General features: G+C 44.5%; 1 protein-coding gene across 1 annotated transcript in view; it reads right to left on the bottom strand.

Annotated features, from left to right (window-relative positions):
• Positions 1-16,969, bottom strand: part of pipox (pipecolic acid oxidase) — a 69,646-nt gene that overhangs the window by 10,978 nt on the left and 41,699 nt on the right. Inside the window, exons 5-6 of the mRNA XM_078547970.1 lie at positions 6,490-6,639; positions 1,459-1,614 (exon numbers count right to left, since the gene is read on the bottom strand). Coding sequence (XP_078404096.1) covers positions 1,459-1,614; positions 6,490-6,639 — 306 coding nt within the window. The remainder of the gene's footprint in view (positions 1-1,458; positions 1,615-6,489; positions 6,640-16,969) is intronic.

The raw sequence follows: 16,969 nt of genomic DNA, 5'->3' as shown, positions 1-16,969 counted from the left end.
TAAATTTCAAAACAAACTTGTTAAAATTTCTGACATCGAGTTACAGTTCTATTGTTCGAGGGTTTCATGACACGGCTAAATTCATCTATACACACAAATCAGGTTATTTGTCCGCTTTCCGCACAGGGGCTGACCTAGGAACACGGAACAAAAAGACTTTCAAAAAATAAAACTGTCAGCAACTTGAGTTTCCAAACCAAATGTTGTGCTCACAAAAATCATGCAAGTTGATAACCATGGAAAGTGGACCCCTTAACACAGTCAAGGATTTCTTAAGTCTTTTCTCTGACTAAATTTTCATTACTGTTTGTTTATTTGGCACAAAATTATAGTCTCGTGAAGCAAAACATGACCCTTGAACCACAGAGTCCATTCAGGTTACAACTCCCCTCCCCCCTCCCCAGCCATAAATTAAGCCAGTAATACAGCACCACTGTATAATATTATTATTCACATAGGGTCGATATAATGATTTTCCTTTGGCTGAAGTTGAATCAATATTTCAGTGTTTTATGACATCTTGCTTCTGACAGTTGATGTGGTACTGGTAAAAGTGAAATGGGGCATTGAGTCAGCTTGAGGAAATATCACTCAATTTTGCTTGCTATGCGATGACTGCAATACAGTATCATGGGTAATTAGGAATAACAGATAGTTTTATTTAAGCAAATGGGTCAAGCAATGCCAAAAACCATGAACTTGAAGCGTGAGTTGATTTTAAATATCTATTGAAACCCGAGGTTAAATTATAGCCCTTTGCTTACCTCCTTCCACCTATTACTTATTGCAACATATAAAATAGTTTCAACAAAATGAGGGTAATAAGGACAATTAGCAGTAGCAATGCTGAAGTTATACTGATTAAAGACTAAGGGAAACCAATAAGATAACCTGTTCAGAAGAATGTTTCTGCTAAATCACATGAAGTATATCAAAGATTTTCTTACATTGTTGCAGGAAATATATTCAAGGGAATTAAGAGCCTAGCATGTATAATATTGTCCTTTTAAAAACACAGCAGGTAGTTACGCTACCGAGGAATAAAACAATATAAATTCACAATTCTTTAGTATGATTAGAAGCTATTACAGATAGAAAATATGCTTTGAACTAATAAATATAATTGAATATTCAATATTCAAAGTAACGAAAATATTATTTTTGCAGGAGTAATAAGATTGGATGAACACGCAGATCTTGAAGGCCCTAACATTTCATATGCTAATTTTATTCAAAGCTAGAATTCAAGCCCCTTTGATGAAGGCTTCAACATAACCTAAAACACCGGAAGCTGGTTTTACAGAGAGTGATTCTGAAGAGACATAAATATTTATGAGGGATTATTCTTTCTCATACAACTCAAATAAAATAGAAACGCACAAATCAAAGAGAAACAGATTTCCACTATAGGTTTTAAAGCCTCTCCGTTACTTGAAGGTAAAGAAAATGATACTTTACTGTATACATGCAGTATTCAACAATAGCAGGCTTTGGGTCCAAACCAGGAAACTCTTTAGACAAGAAGTTGCTAAGGAGGTTTACGTCCTCCAAAGGCTGTTGAAATATGATATCACGTTCATCTGGGTCAACATCACTGCCACTGTGGTAGCAGACCTAAACAGGGAATTTTTGTGCAAGATTATACACATTTTCTCAACTTATCATAGAATACATTCTATACACACACATACACCTAACAGATCTTCGTTTCCACATTGCCAATTGATTTTTGTTGCGCAGTCACATGTGCTATGAATTAGGTTGTAGCTACTCTAACTCATTTCCCTTTCTGCCCTTAAAGGTGGAAGGAGGAGGAGACCTTTAACCCGCCAGCACTGGCAATGCAGAATGAAAGTGTTTTATGCTTTGCCCCTCTCGATTCAGTGTCCTGATTACACCTTACAATAGGCTGCAAGAGCACAGTTATGCATCAAAAGAATCACATGAATCAAAAGAAGGCTCTAATTATTTTACCTCCTATCCACACAAAAACGGATGGGAGAAAGAATCTATATTGGGCTCTTAACTTGTAGAACTAATATCACACTGCAGTCTCAATCAATGGGTGGGAAACAGATAGCTTTCCGATTAAATCTGGAGTCAGGCAGGGCTGTCCTCTCTCGCCTGTCCTTTTCGTGTGTTGCATAGAACCCTTTGCCGAGTCCATCAGGAAGGATCCGGGCATAAGAGGAGTGACGATCCCAGGCAGTGGAGGCACTCAGGTAAAAGCCTCCCTGTACATGGACGACGTCGCCGTCTTCTGCTCGGATCCGCTGTCGGTGCGCAGACTGATGCACATCTGCGACCAGTTCGAACTGGCCTCGGGAGCCAAGGTAAATCGTGGGAAGAGCGAGGCCATGTTCTTTGGGAACTGGGCTGACCGATCCTTTGTCCCCTTCACTGTCAGGGCTGACGGCCTGAAGGTGCTGGGGATATGGTTCGGAGGGACCGGGGCATGCGTTAGAAACTGGAAGGAGCGAGTGGCTATGGTGAAAAGGAAACTGGGCATGTGGGAGCGACGCTCCCTCTCCATTGCGGGAAAGAACCTGGTCATCAGGTGTGAGGTACTCTCGCTGTTGCTGTACGTGGCGCAGGTCTGGCCCATTCCAGACTCCTGCGCGATGGCGATCACTCGAGCCATCTTCCGCTTTATCTGGAGGTCGAAAATGGATCGTGTCCGCAGGGACGCGATGTACAAGCCTCTAGATAAAGGGGGAAAAAACGTGCCCAACATCGCCCTCATACTGATGGCCACCTTTGTGTGTGGCTGCATCAAGCGGTGCGTAGACCCTCAGTACGCAAACACCAAGTGTCACTACGTGCTGAGGTTCTACCTGTCCCCGGTGTTGCGAAGGATGGGTCTGGCCACGCTGCCGCGGAACGCTCCAAGTAGTTGGACCGTGCCGTACCACCTGTCCCTGGTGGAAAAATTTATGCAGAAAAACACCTTTGACCACAAGTCCATCAGGCAGTGGTCAGCACGTAACGTCCTAGAGGCCCTGAGGGAAAAGGAGAGGGTGGACCCTGTGGGATGGTTCCCCGAGCAGACTGTCAAAGTCATTTGGCAGAATGCCTCATCGCCAGAACTTTCCAACAAGCACCAAGACGTAGCTTGGCTGGTGGTGAGAAAGGCCCTCCCCGTCAGATCCTTCCTACACGCCAGGAGGCTCACCCCCTCTGCACGTTGCCCTCGAGGTGGCTGTGGTGGGGAAGAGACCGTTGTTCACCTCCTTGTGGATTGTGCCTTTGCAAAGAAAGTCTGGAGAGAGATGCAGTGGTTGCTGTCGAGGTTCATCCCGAGCAGTTCTGTGACACAGGACTCTGTGCTCTACGGGCTGTTCCCAGGGACACACACCGAGACAAACATCAACTGCAGCTGGAGGATCATCAACTCGGTGAAAGACGCGCTTTGGTCTGCCCGAAACTTGTTGGTCTTCCAGCACAAAGAGTTGTCCCCGACCGATTGTTGCGGACTGGCACAATCCAAAGTCCAGGACTACGTGCTGAGGGACGCACTAAAGCTTGGGGCAGCTGCCGCAAAGGCGCAATGGGGAAGGGTCGCTGTCTAAGACCTTTCTACCACAGCGCACTGAGAGACTGGGAACTGTTTAGAGCCCCTCGGGCTGTACAGATCAAAATGAAAGGCTGTAAATGATTGTAATACTGTTTGTACTGATGCACCTGGTGATACATTTTGTAAAAGTTTAACCTGGATTGTACCCTTGTAAAGTTGTTTTTGAAATGGTTTGGAATGTGATTGAAGATATTTTATGAATAAAGTATATTTTTACAAAAAAAAATATCACACTGCAGTCCTTTTGACAGACAGCTGCACTTTGAGCCAACCCAGCTCTCAGTCATCACAATGGTGAGACTTCTGATAAAAGCCTTTCACTCATCAATCACTATCACTGTGGAGAATCTTGCTTCAGGCTTGAATAGGTCACATTTCATTCCGGCAATCTAACATTGACTCAGTGAGCACTTGGCCTTGATACTGGGATAAGTTGCAATAACCTTTTCTGTCCAGAAGAGGCGATTTCAATGTCTTAGGTTGAAGAGTCCCCTCCCATGTGGAGAATCCTGCTCATTGTCAAGAGTGGCAGAAAACCACCAAAGTGCAGACTGCTCAAACTGAAATAGTTTTCATTGTTTTGAGCCGGGTGTGGCTTTTCTTTTGAACAGGATTTTTACTGGAGTTGGATTGGCCATTCCTGGTGGAAGGGGGCTATTTTATAATGACCTAAAACATTGGAAGCTCTTCTACTGGACAGAAATGGTTACTGCAATTTATCCCAGTATCAAGGCCATGTGCTCACTGAGTCAATGTTAGGCTGCTGAAGTAAAAGGTGACCTTTTCAAGCCTAAAGCTACCTTCAGAGGCCAAAACATTAACACTCCATAGAAAAAGAGACCTCAGCCATTCTAAACACTTACCTTAAAACATTTTTGTTCTTTTCTATGCTAAGGATAGGAGCAGCCTTCCACTGTCAGTACCTGGTTGTCAAGTTGTCTCTACCTATGTACAGCCTAACTGAGAGAGTAAAATGGTCCTTTGTATGCACCACATATACTGAAATGGTTTATAAAGATCAAGTGCTTTGGCATGATTCCTGCAGTAAAGATGGTTTTTTGAATGCATATTTCCTTACATAGGGCAAATCTTCTCCAAAGGGCCCCAATTCCAACCTCTGATGTTTGATTCTTTCATGGGGTGTGGGCATCGTTGGCAAGACCAGCATTTGTTGCCCATCCCTAATTTGGCTACTATATGGTGACATTTTTATATCCCACACCAACTACATTTATTGCCTTTTTGAGTGAAGCAGTCAATTTAGTGTCAACGGTATGAAAAAAAAATCTGTGCTGTGGCCTCACACTGGCTGTGAAATTAGTCGAGACTTCCCAACTCATTTCCATTCAGGATCCTAACAGCTGATAGTTTGGAGACTTTCACTTTGTTGCCCTGCCCTGAATTTAAACAGTAATCCCAGGCATAGGAGAACAGTGTTCAAAGTCCCTCCCTTTAATACGCTAATGTCCACTATTTTCAATGGAAATTCAGGTACATTTTGCTACACACACACATAAACTTGTGCACGTATTCTACATAATATCCATATACATATAAATTTCATATGCATGTAATGTTTAGTCGCACTAATCACTCCCATGGTATTGCATACAGAGAGCCCAGAACAAAAGTAGTCTTCGGGTGACTTGAGGTTAGATGGTATGGAATAATTGATATTATTAAATAAATTATCATTATTAATAAATGATATTATTCTTTTTATATCATTCTTTAATATTATTTATAGTTAGATTGCAAAATTTATAGCAAAATGGGAAGCAGAGGAGTGTTGGTTGGAGCTTAGGAATTTCTTGTACAGGTCCGCTGCTTGAAGACACCAAACCGAGGCCATATAAATGCGGCGCTGGTGAGTGGAAGGTGTAAAGGAAACATGACACGTTTTGTGTATCCATTTCCAATTTACACGCGGACATAAGAATTTATAGTGCGACAGGCTGACAGGAAGTGGGGGGGGTGACAAAAATGTGACAACAGGAAGTAAGGTTTTGTAGACAGGAAGTATGCATAGATGTAAGATTTTAAACGTATTTTACATATATATTTATTTCTCCCTTCGTGAGAAGGCAATGTTAGAAGGTCAAATCCATTATGAAAATGTTCAGGGTTTAGAATTTGAAGCTGGGTTTTTTTCCCTCATTAAAAAATAAATGTCCAGTTTATTGGCATTGTCTCATTTTACAGGTTAATGTTGCTTGTAGTGACAGTATGTGTCAATATTGCTTTCATTGTTTCAGTACTGTTTAATGTATGAGGTGGCACAATTCCTTTAGTGAATTGCTAAGAAGACCATTTACCCGAAAACAATCAATCTCAGGCAAACCTATTTGATTAATCATTGTACACTATGGAAGCACATGTAAAATCCTCTAATCCCCTCACTGTGCAGACTACTGTACTCTGGAGCAAAATAAACACACTACAATTATATGAAAGCATACAAATACATTCAAGAGTCACCAAACCAAATGCATAGAGTATATGATGGCAACAGGCATGATACGGTGATTCTCAGACTCATAAGAGAATCCAACATAATGGTTGAAGTCTTGCAAAAACTCTGTATAACAAGAGTCCAGATCAAGTGTCCATTTATCTCTTCTCTGTTACTAACACAGACAATACATAAAATAGAAGATGGATTATTGATGCTATAGACACATGCATTCACATCCATTTGGATTTCAATGTAATAAAGGCTGTGCATTTGCACTCTTTTCTATTCCCTGCTGCTGTATAATTTTTATTAACACATTTGTAGAGAATCTCTCAGCCCAATCAATCTCTGAATTATGATCAAAATTTGGTTGTAATTTAAATTCACCGAAGCATTATAAAGCAAAAATTAGACATATATATTCATAGCTGAATCAAGAACATAATCTTCGTGTACATACCTTCATAAGTCCTGGATATTCATTAGAAGGAAGTCCATAGATATGATGTTGACCTGAGTCAGAAATTCTTATAAAGCAAGGAAAGCCCTTATGAATTCCATAAGTTCCAGGGACCTTTTCCTTCCAGTAACAAACAACGATCCTCAGCGTCTAACAAGATTATTAAATCAACAGGTAAAAGGGTAATTTAAATGATAGTGAAAGCTCTCCTGTGAAACGCATATTACAGCAAATGTTCCTGGGTAACGTTTCACATGAGTGACTGACCAATAACTCAAAAGTGACAAGGAAGTGAGGGAGTAATATAGGTATTTTATAGTAAAATACTACTGTGGTGTAACAGCATTGCCAGATTTATGTAGCCTGCTGCAACTTTAATTACAGGTAACCCTGGAGAGGGAAACGCTTATTAATGTAATCCACAAAGTATTGATACTCAGCTGCTTAGGATGGCTGAACCGAGAACACTGCCTCTGAAAATTACTGTGTTTTATGAGTAAACTGAAACACTACTAGACCTCAGACATTTTACACTGATATAGAGAAGAATGGTTATATTTTGCTGGTCTTCTCGTTCCTTTGTTGGTGCAAACTCCCTTTTTTAATAGCATTAGCTCCCTACTGGCAGTGCTGCAACTTCTCCACCGGCCAGCAGGGGGAGATACTCTGCACTTGGACATTTTCACAATCATTGGCCTAAATTTTCCAGCCCCGTTGACGTCAGGCGTCATGGCAGGCCGTGGGAGCATAGGAACAGGAAAAGGCCATTCAGCCCATCGGACCTGCTCCGCCATTCAGTACGATCATGGCTGATTGAACACTTCAATGTCTTTTACCCACACTATCCCCATAACCCTTTACATTATTGTTATCTATCAATCTCTACCTTAAACATTCTCAATGAATGAGTGTCCACAGCCCTCTGCGGTAGAGAATTCCAAAGGTTCACAACCCTCTGAGTAAAGAAATTTCTCCTCATCTCGGTCCCAAGTGGCTTCCCCCTTAATTTGAAATTGTGTCCCCTGGTTCTAGACTCCCCAACCAGGGGAAACATCTTACCCACATATACCTTGTCTATTCCTTTAAGTATTTTGTAGGTTTCAATGAAATCACCTTTCATTCTTTGAAACTCTAGAGAATACAGGCCCAGTTTCCCCAATCTCTCTTCATAAGACAGTCCCACCATCCCCGGAACAAGTCTGGTGAACCTTTATTGCACTCCCTCTATGGCAATAATATCCTTTCTGAGTTAAGGGGACCAAAACTGCACACAGTACTCCAGGTGCGGTCTAACCAAGCTTCTATACAATTGAAGCAAGACTTCACTACTCCTGTACTCAAATCCTCTTGCGATAAAGGCTAAGATTCCATTAGTTTACTAATTACCTGCTGCACCTTCATGTTAGCTCTCAGTGATAATATGGCAAGGAGGCCAAAAATCGGTTTTAAGCTGTCGTGAAACCAGTTTGCGATTATCCGCTCCACCCATCAATGGCGGGCTGCGTATCCCACCACAGCACGTTAGGAACGTCACTTTAATATATTTGCATCTATTTATAAGCCCTGCTCGCCAGAATCGTTCCCCCCCCCCACCCCACCCCCCACTACGTCAAATTTACTGCCCACGTTGACGTGACTTCAGAATGGCCTGCTTCACGACTACCTTTAAAGGACATGCACCTGGCGAGCTGAATTTCGAGGGGAACTCGGTGAGTGCACAAAACCTTGCGCCGCACTCGTGGGCATCACCCATAGGGCATCAAGGATGAGGCGCTGAGCATTCACAGGGGGCACAGGCAAGTCGCTTCTTCCCGGCTGGTTTTCGATGCGGTGCCCGGGCAAGGGCTCCAGTGTGGGTCAGGCCGGGGAGGGGGGAGGGGGAACGGGGGGGTTGGCAGCAGAGACTGAAGGAAATACTTGAGCACATAGCAGGGGGACGGGGGTGTCGGGGTGGAGGGTGAGGGAAGTGGCCAGGCATTTGGAAAAGCTTGTCAAAAGTGAGCATTCTTCCACAGCTGAGACCGTTCACCAACAGCTCCATTGACAGGCTTGGAGTCGGAGCCTCTGAATCTTTTCTGCCCACTCAAGCAAATCAAGGACATGAAAATGCCACCCAATGCTCCAGAACTTTTCACCCCTTGGTGCAGATGGCAAATTAATGTGCGTTTTAGGTAGCAACTAGAACAGTTGGACGACTAGGCAAGTTGTAGAATCCCCTTGTGAAAGGTGGGCCATGGCGCAGTCACTGGTGGAGGCGCTAACAGCCCCTTACAATGTCTTTATTAAGGTTTGGACCAGTATCCATCATGATTCAAGCTAACAGTGCAGCCTTGCAGTGCGGGTTAGGAGAATGTCTGCATCTGAGGGGAGAGCACAGCCTGCAGTCCAGTGACCGAAGCTGCCACCAATCGGTCAAGTAGTGAGGGTGGGGGGGCGGGTGCGTGGAATTTTGGACAGTCAATCAGTGCACTACACACTGACCATCCAAGCTGTGGCCAACACTCTCCTGTATGTGTCAAGGGGCCTTCAGACTTAACCAAGAGAAGCTCTTAATAAACCTATGTTAACCCACATGTCTCTCTCTTTGATCCTGCAGGAGGAGAACATCAGGATCATGGAGCCTGGTGATTTAGCTAAAGGAGGATGAGGAGGAGGAGAAGAAGGAGGAGGAGGGGAAGGGGAAGAGGAGGAGGAAAAGGACAAAGAAGAGGAAGAAGAAGACGCATGTACCCTCAGTGCTGAGGCTCATGTCATGGAGACACAGCAAAGGCCCTAATAGTCACTAGATTCCAGGAGGATGATGACGAGATGCAGTGAGGACACTCCATAGATCTTCTCACAGCCTCTGTGAATGTCTGAATCCTGTCTGGCCGAGGGCAGCTCATTCACGCTCTGTGATCAGGGTCATATCATTGAGACGCAGCAGTGAAACTTTAAATGCACCTGATCCTTTGTCAGGTTTCAGCACCTGATCCCATCAAGAGCACAGCATCACTGGTCACAGATGCTGAAGAGATGGGAACCAGCCCCACCTCAAAGGTGCTGAGAGCACAGAGAGAATGATGGAACTCTGACACCCGCCCATGACATTCTGGCAGCAATGACCAGCACCGTCAGGTATCAGTAATGTGTCCAGTGAGTGTGAGGCTGGACCATCACTGTGTTCGGAAGGTTACACATTGCACAGGGAAGAGGCCCTGGACTGAGACACCTGCCTTTATCTTGTGCAGGAGCCAAGGTTTCACATCTGAATGACACGAACACTGCTCATCAGAGCAAGGAGTCATAGGCAAGGAGACATTCTTGGGAGTTTATTAACAAGAGTGAACATTATGTATAAGTGATTAACACCCATGCCCAGGCTGTGCAACTACATCTTCTTAACCTTCCTAACCCTGCCGCTACATCTTGGTGCTCCCCAGATATCCACAGTGGAGGTGGAGGCAGCTGCTGACTGAGACACCCTGTCTGTGATGACCTTGGCGGGCGTCCTATGGAGGGCTGAGACCTGGGGGGGTCCCGGACTGCTTTCAGGGTCCTGTTATGTGGCAGTGGTACTCTTCTTGGCCTGTGGAGGTGGAGCTGCTGAGGGTCACAGGAAGAGGGGATTCGGATGGGCCGGACACTCCGAGTCACTTGGGTGGATGGCCCTGGGGTATGCACCTGCTGAACGTCCTCCTTATGGGTGCCCGAGGGTCCCTGGCTGAGTCCTTAAGGAGAAGGGGAAGTTGGAGCTGGATCTGTGGAGGTCGAGCTGCCCGCACCCCTCTCGCGTTAACATTGTTGGTGGCCAACTATGGCGTCAGCGATGGAGTTCAGCCCACGCAGCAGTGCAGGACCGATGTCCTGGAACAAGGTTTCTATGACGGCCACCATCCTAACTCGGTGTGTTAGCATGGCTCCACTAGCGCCTCAGACGGAAGGTGGATGAACTCCTCCATCGTGCCTTGCAATCTGAGGAGTGCAGCGGACATTCCTTCCTGATGTTCCTGAGCTTGCCTTTACAGCTCCAGCAACTGAGGTATGACCGAGTCCAGAGGCTCCTCATCTGACTCAGACTCAGTAGATTTCTGGCCTCCAGCAGTCCTCCAAGTGTCAGAAAACTGGGAAGTCCCTGCCGCCATCTGCTGCAAATCAGACAGTGCTATGTGCTCAGCAGATTGTGACCTCGAAGCTGCTCTAGAGCTAGGTCCCATCGAGGGGTGTGACCCTCTGCTGGTGGAGGGTGTGGGTGAGCGCTGTGACAGGTCTTCAATGAGGGTGCCTTCAGATTCTTCTTCTGAGGTGTCTTCGGGGCTTGAGTCAAGGACCTGGGTCGTGGACCCTTTGGCTGCTTTTCGGATGTGCCTGCGAATGCGAGGAGAGATAATTAGTGCAAGGCAGGTAACTGCGGAACAGGGGAACTCACTCAACATGGTTGTCTGATGGATGTTGCACTGCTGGATCCTCACTTGGTTGAGCACCACCGACCTCACCGTCAGCACAGGACCGGTCCAGATCATCGCCGGCCAGCTGGATGGCTCTATTTTCAAAGTCTGTGAGGACCTTGACGTCAGGCATTCCTCCACCAGTCAGTAACCTCTCCCTTTATTTGTGTGCCAGCTCGTCATGCATGAAAATCAGGGGAGTGTAAGCAGGATGCCTGTCAGGCCAGATGAGAAGGAAGCCTGGCATGTGTAGGTGGTGAGTGGTGCCATGGACAGGATGAGGACACGATCCACAGGGCAGATGACGGTGTGGGTGGGAGAATGAATGGTGATGTCCCTTGAACTGGTAGTGAGTGAGATCCCTGTGGATGTGTGATGAGTTTGTGAGTGTGTGAGTTGAGGGTGATGAGAAGAGTGACTTACCGTGGCGGAACGGAGGAGATCATTCATCCCCTCTCGGCACTGGGTGACTGTCCTTTTTTGCAGGATGTTGGCGCTGACCACCGCTGCCAACACCCGCCATGCTGGATTGGTGACCTTGCTTGCTGGTCTTTGCCCAGAGCGAGGGTAGCGAAACTCACAGCAGGGCCTCCACAGTGTCCAGTAAGCACCCGAGGGAGGCGTCACTAAATTTGGGGGCAGCATGTTTCCTCCCTTTGGCAGCCATGACTTTGCAGCAGCTTCTGATCCCTTAGAGAGAGAGCTAGCCCTGTGCAGAGACACCCTTTAAACATGGCGCCCGGATTCTACCTAGTCCCTGCCTTATCCCTGTAACCTTGCACATTTTTTCACTTCAGATAGCAATCAAATTCCCTTTTGAATTTCTTGATCGAACCTGCCTCCACCAACCTCTCAGGAAGTTCGTTCCAGACTCCAATCGCCCTCTGGGTGAAAAAACTTTTCCCCACATCACTTTTCCTCCCTTTGCCAATTATTTTGAATCTGTGCCCTCCAGCTCTTGACAACTCTACTGGATTTTATTCAGAGATAAAATCCAGTAGGCAAACAGATTAGTAACACTTTACTTGTGTCCTTGTCCTACTGAGTTTCTCCTCATGACTTCATGCATCATCCATCAGCCATAGCTTCTTAGGCTCTTGAATAACAGGAGAACAAATTCCAATTACGCTTTTCACTTAGACAAGTGTGCGTGTACTTCCTATGAGATTAAATGACTGAAATTTCAGCTCTGCTCTTTCCATCCCTCTGCCTCCCACACACACACACTCGCTCATTAATAAGTATGGTGATCTCACTGCATAAGGTTAAATGGTTTTATAAATCTTATGATATTTATGGGGAAATCAGAATTAATATTGTGATGTTTATTGGAGCCATTAGTTTTCTTTTGAAGCAACTGTGCACATTTGTTGATATATCGTAGGTTTTTTGTACAAAAATAAATGTAAGCAGTATTTGTCATTTCGAAAGAAACATGTGTGATTACGTTCTGAAACACTCTTTTCCCCTGAAAGGCCTATCTCCTCCCTGCAGAAGTCTTCAGCTGAGCTGAAGAGGGAATCAGCCATAAATCCTTTTGTGCTTTATGGTGTGATACTGTTCCAAACGCTGTGAAAGGACAGGAGAAGGAGAGGCTCCAGAAGTATCAGTGTTTATTTAGCAACACTGCTTTCTTTTTGAAGATCGCTGGGGGGGAGTATGTTTTTATTATTAGCATCTTCTTGGGGAGAAGAATCAGGTGAGTTATATCAGGATTTATGTAACTTTGTGTTTCTCATTCGAGCCGACAGTCATTTTCACACATACGTTTGGCTTCAAGTTCTTTGCCGCTCATTACAATGGATACTGAGAGGCTCTTAATGCCCCCCTGGGTGGACAGACTGGAACTAAGGTTCATAGTCTCAGGTTAAGGGATCAGCCATTTAGGATAGAGATGTGGAAAAATGTCTTTACTTGGTGTTGTGAATCTTTGGAATTCTCCACTCCAGAAGGATGTAGCCATGGGGGATATTCCTGAATTACATCAACAGATTTTTGGATGTCAAGGGAATCATGGGAGGTGTGGATAGGGCTGGAATGGAACTGAGGCAGAAGATCAATCACAATCTTATTTAATGCTGGCGCAGGCTTGAGGGGCAATATGGTCTACTCCTGTTTCTATTTCTTATTACCTGTATTCACCAAGAGCTGATGGAGCTCATCCAAAAGGTGTGTTGTATTTGTGTTTCCTGTGCAATGCAAAGATTATAGTGTCACCTAAGCCACTGACTGTTCTGCAAACCATCCACCAGCCTCTCCCAACACTGTTCTTAAGTGGCAATCAAAGAGTTATGGACGGATTACACTCCCTCTTTCCCCATCTGGACAAGCTCCTGTTTTCTGCACTGCAGCGCATCTAATAATGCAGCTTAAATCAAGACTTTATCATATTAAGGAAACAAACAGATGTTCCCATGCTTCATTACTTTATAGCATAGCATATGACTGTATTTACATATATTGCCAGAAGGTTGGCATCATTTAACACTCAAAGCCCAGAAACCGGGAGGTGTGAAACAAATAACCTGGCTATCCCCAATCCTTCAACGAGTTTAGCCAATGTCTGAGCCATACAGAGCAAGAAGGCCCAAGGCTTAATGCCAGTTTTGTGATGGTTTGGTTATGGTGTTTGGTGACCTAGGTTAGGAGGTGGAAAACCCGCCAGGATAGACAACAACTGCCAACTAGTGGCTTCTCTCTGGAAGTGCATGTGTGGGGATGTCGAGGGTAAGCAGCAATGTGCAAAGATCTGGACAACACTCAGGACCTGGAAAACCATGACAAGGACTCAACCTCTCCAGGAGATGAAAACCGATGACTAAAAAAGTTATCACTGCCTTCCTATTCTTCAAAAGCCTACCACTACCTTTTGGCAGCACATTTGTTTCCAGAAAGGATATCGTTTTGCATACTGAAAAGAAAAAATGTCAATAAAAATTGATCCTGTAAACAAACCACTGAATAAATAGTGAGGAAAACTATTCTTTTAAGGTTCTGAGGAAAATTCGCATATCTGAAACGTTAACCCTGCTTCTTTCTCCATAGATGATGTCTGATCTGCTGAGCATTTCCAGCATTTTCTGCTTTTAATTCATTGAGAGTTTTAGCTACCATTATGAAAACAGGACACCTATAGGAATATTTACAAAGCTCATGATATCATAAATTGCAATTATGAAGCTTGGGTAATAATTGGCACCTCAAGGTGAGACAATGGTCTTGCAGTCACCTTTTCACTCATTTTTTTTTAAATAGAGAAGGTAAAAGTATAAAAATAAACTTGCGGATTTCAACGAGGTTGTTTTGGTCAATGTATCAGCTGCTTTGGAGATTTGCTAAGTAATTGGAAAGAAGCAGCTGGGATTTTGTTTGTGTGAAGCTGGTTTTGGTTGTGTATGAAATTGAAGAACATTGTACAGATTACAGCATTCACATTTACATGGCTTTCGATCATTTTTTATAAGGTTTTAGAGTTAGGTTATAACCACGTTTTCGATTAAGAAAGGGGCAAAATACTTCAATTTGAAATAAAAACAGAAAGTGCTTGAAGTACTTAACAGGTCTGGCAGTGTCTGTGGAAAGAGAAACAGAGTTAACATTTCAGGGCAATGACCTTTCATCACAACAGTTCCGATGATTGGCTATACAAGTATTCCGTACAAGTATCCAAGTATCCGCAGTAGCTTTTAGCTGTTTGTTTTTATCTCTGTGTTTAATTGACTGCCACCTCTCTTCAAGAAATGCCCTCTCTGAAGAAGTACGGTTCTGTTCTCCGACAGGATTTCCGACTGTCTCTTCTGCCCTGCTCACCTTCATTGCTTTCCATTTCTCTCCTGGTGTTTGACAAGGTGTTTACTAAAACCCGCTTTACAAATATCACCACCTTCAACACCTCTTTGATCCTTTTGTCTGTGACATCTTTTGATTATCTGCTCCTATCACTGCTTGCTTATCTCCACAATCACCACACCCTCAACTTCTCTCTCCCCCCGCCCCTCCACCTTAAACCAGCTTATATTTCACCTCTCTCCTAACTATGCTTCAGTTCTGCCGAAGGGTCGTGAAGACTCGAAACGTCAGCTCTTTTCTTCTCCACCGATGCTGCCAGACCTGCTGAGTTTTTCCAGGTAATTCTGTTTTTGTTTTGGATTTCCAGCATCCGCAGTAGTTTTTAGCTGTTTGTTTTTATATAAGTATTGCCGGTTAACTTCAGCAATATTCCTTTGCATGCTTGGTGAGTTCCTGAGCTTTGGGGTTAGATTTTATACATTAACGCTCTCTTAATGCAGATCTTTGCATTCCAATAACACAAAAGGGAATATGGCCATAGAGGTCCACTCTCTCTGAACAAGTTACTCTCTGTTCAGTTTTATGGATGATAAGTTGTGCAGCTGGCTTCTACATGCATATTTCTGATCCTCTTGCCTGTCAGGCAAAACTCTTAGGTAGGAACGCTAATAATAAAATCTCCCCCTTGGTTCTTTCCCCCAAATCCAGAGAACTTCAGCAATGGGTTGAAGTGGAGTGAGTCCCCTGGTTGGAATTTTAGGTGTGTACGACTGTATGCTTTTGCTTTGGAAACTCATAAGCATGGCGGTAGGTTTCTGTGCATCTGCCTGGTGTTGCCAACCCTGGTTTGACACATTCCTGGAGACATGTTCATGTGACATTAGAATAGATGCTATCTGATCACATGGTACTGCTTGGGATTTCCAAAGCCCACGATTAAAGCCCAGCATCAGGGAGGTGAGGCTCAGTCCTCAACATAGCCCTCAGTCCGTTAGGGGAGATGGTGATATAGTGGCATAATGTCCAGGACCAGTAATCCAGGTTAATGCTCTCTGGGGTCATGGGTCCAAATGCCACCATGGCAGCTGGTGGAAATTTAAATTCAATTAATAAAATCTGGAAGTAAGAAAAGCTATCCTCAGTAATGGTGACCATGAAACTGTCATTGATTGCTGTAAAAGCCCATCTGGTTCAATAATGCCCTTAAGTGAAGGAAATCTGCCATTTTTTACCTGGTCTGGCCTACATGTGACTCCACACCCACAACAATGTGAAACAAAAACAGAAAATGCTGGACCAACTCAGGAAGTCTGACATCATCTGTGGAGAGAGAAACTGAGTTAATGTTCCGCTGTCTGACCTTCTCTGAAGAAACATTAGCTCAGTTTCCCTCTCCACAGATACCGTCAGACCTGCTGAGTTTTTCCAGCATTTTCTGTTCTTGTTTCAGATTCCCAGCATCCACAGTGTTTTGCTTTTACCCACAGCAATGGGGTTGACTCATAACTGCCCCCTGAAATGGGCAGCCTAGCAAGTCACTCAGTTCAAGGGCAATTACTGATGGGCAACAAATGCTGGCCTTGCCAATGACACCCACATCCCATGAAAGAATTAAAAAAAAATACCAAATCTGCCTGACTCCTGTAATAAAACACATCACACAACATACAGCAACCCGGCATGAACTCTCCCTCCCCAGTTTGTGTCTCTCCCCCTCCTTCCTTCCCCAGTTTGTACTGCTCTCTCCCACCCTCTCCAGGCTGTGTATCTCTCTCTCCCTCCCCCAGTCTGTGTTGTTTTCTTTCTCTCTCTCTCCCATCTCCACCCCACTCCCCCACCAGGTTATGTTGCTCTCTTTTCCACCACCCCCCACCCCCCCAATTATTCTCACAGGGCTAAGATTCCAGGTGATTTTTTGTTGGACCCGATGCCACCATCACCAACTTGCTTTCACATTTTAACTCAGTAAAATGCTTCAAGGAGCTTACAATATCACAACTAGCAATAAAGCAGTGCCTTCTGGATACTAAACATTGAATTTGTGAGGTGGTGAGGGGTCAGGGTGGGGGAGTGGATGGTGGCTGTGGAGAGGAGGAATCAGCCAGAGCTCCATTAGTAGTGTGTGTGTGAGAGGGCATCCACAGTAAGGATTAATGATCACAAAGCAATCACTGCAAAGTTTATCGAGTGATAATTCCCCATTGATTACCAAGAGTACAACACTGTCAGTGTATATTACATCCAAACAAAATTCCTGCAACACT

The sequence above is a fragment of the Cetorhinus maximus genome, chromosome 9 (genome assembly GCF_964194155.1).
Source record: "Cetorhinus maximus chromosome 9, sCetMax3.hap1.1, whole genome shotgun sequence".
Lineage (NCBI taxonomy): Eukaryota > Metazoa > Chordata > Chondrichthyes > Lamniformes > Cetorhinidae > Cetorhinus > Cetorhinus maximus.
The sequence above is the reverse complement of the archived record's forward strand: the minus strand, read 5'-3'. Positions and strand labels throughout refer to the sequence as shown.